The sequence below is a fragment of the Condylura cristata genome, unplaced genomic scaffold (genome assembly GCF_000260355.1).
Source record: "Condylura cristata isolate star-nosed mole 26May11 unplaced genomic scaffold, ConCri1.0 scaffold00007, whole genome shotgun sequence".
Lineage (NCBI taxonomy): Eukaryota > Metazoa > Chordata > Mammalia > Eulipotyphla > Talpidae > Condylura > Condylura cristata.
This window is the reverse complement of record NW_004567108.1, coordinates 53825335-53826972: the sequence shown is the minus strand read 5'-3', so window position 1 is coordinate 53826972 and position 1638 is coordinate 53825335. Positions and strand designations below refer to the sequence as shown.

Sequence of the window (1638 nt, the reverse complement as noted above, 5' to 3'; positions counted from 1 at the left end):
TGAAGCACAGCCTCCCTGACCTGCCCTATGACTATGGCGCCCTGGAGCCGCACATCAGCGCCCAGATCATGCAGCTGCACCACAGCAAGCACCACGCCACCTACGTCAACAACCTGAACGCCACCGAGGAGAAGTACCAGGAGGCGCTGGCCAGGGGTGACATGACAACTCAGGTAGCGCTTCAGCCCGCGCTGAAGTTCAATGGTGGAGGCCACATCAATCACACCATTTTCTGGACGAACCTGAGCCCAAGTGGTGGAGGAGAGCCCAAAGGGGAATTGCTAGAAGCCATCAAGCGGGACTTCGGTTCCTTTGGCAAGTTTAAGGAGAAGTTGACAGCTGTATCGGTTGGCGTGCAAGGCTCAGGCTGGGGCTGGCTCGGTTTCAATAAGGAGCAGGGACGCTTGCAGATCGCTGCTTGCTCGAACCAGGACCCCCTGCAAGGGACCACAGGCCTTATTCCCCTGCTGGGGATCGAAGTGTGGGAACACGCGTACTACCTTCAGTATAAAAATGTCAGGCCTGACTACCTGAAAGCTATTTGGAATGTCATCAACTGGGAGAACGTGGCTGAGAGATACAAGGCCTGCAGCAAGTGAGCCGCGCCCCGGCCTGGCGTCGCGTGGCCTGTGTGGGCAGCCGTGCGCCAGTGCGCTGCTCCGCCGCCCTCTTCTCAGCGTGGCTTATCCAAGTGTTTGGGAAATATAATTTAGTGCTATGAATAATTTCTTGTATTAAAATTTGTTATCAGACAATTGTCTAGAAATATTAAATGCTCTGTATGATTTTAGTCTTTTGACTGAACATTTTCTCTCAAGACCTAAAATAGCTAGGAGGTTATAATTGTCACAAAACCATAAAAACAATTCCCATCGCTATACTTTTGGGGGCTCTAGCGTAACCTTTCTAAACATGTTTTATTGCACTTATAGAAAATCTGGTCTTTGGCCCTTGTTGTTTGAAAATAAAATATTCCCTTTACCTCCCAGTGGAAATAGTTTTCTATTGTGAAACTGCTCTAATTTCAAGTTGTCCTCTGTCTAGAATCACCTCTGGCAGTGACCACTCAGTGGTTGTTAATTAAGGTACATGTCAAACGGGTTCTACTGGCCATCTTGTTATTTAAAAAATATATATATAACTTAATTGCTACTTGAGAATTGCTTTATTATGAGAAGGGAATAATTATGCACCTGAGTTTTTCTGCAAGGAGGAATCTTAAGGCTTCCGCAAAATTTTATGTGTAAGTGCTGAAAGCAGGCAGATCAGGGTCAGATTGGGACAGGGCCACAGATAGGTCCTGGCCGGGCCCCCGCCTGCCTGCCAGTCTGATCGTGGCCTTCCTCCCTGCAGAAAGCTGCATCAGCTAGACGCCACCTTCTGAAGAGAAGCAGCTTGGTTTGGGGCGAGGTGAGCAGTGTGTCGCAGGCTTAGTTTTGAGTTACTCTGTTCTTAACTGATGATTTCTTTTTTTTTAAGTGCTATAGCCACTATAGAAACTTTGCATTTAGTTTTTCCATTAAAGAGAAAACAAGCTAGTACAGTAACAAGCATACTAAATTGGTTTTGCAAATTTTAAAATATTTTCCCCTAGGGCTTCACTGGTGGCCTGGGGTTAAGTCTCAGCACTATCACTGC

General features: G+C 47.1%; 1 protein-coding gene across 1 annotated transcript; it reads left to right on the top strand.

The window, feature by feature from the left end:
- Positions 1-6: 6 nt before the first annotated feature.
- LOC101636573 (superoxide dismutase [Mn], mitochondrial) lies at positions 7-988 on the top strand. The gene has a single exon (XM_004678336.2). The coding sequence runs from the start codon at positions 69-71 to the stop codon at positions 597-599; it is 531 nt and encodes a 176-aa protein (XP_004678393.1). The 5' UTR covers positions 7-68; the 3' UTR covers positions 600-988.
- Positions 989-1638: the final 650 nt, after the last annotated feature.

Bases quoted from the DNA above. Each gene is read 5' to 3' on its own strand.
- LOC101636573 (XM_004678336.2), top strand. From the start codon at position 69: ATGCAGCTGCACCACAGCAAGCACCACGCCACCTACGTCAACAACCTG.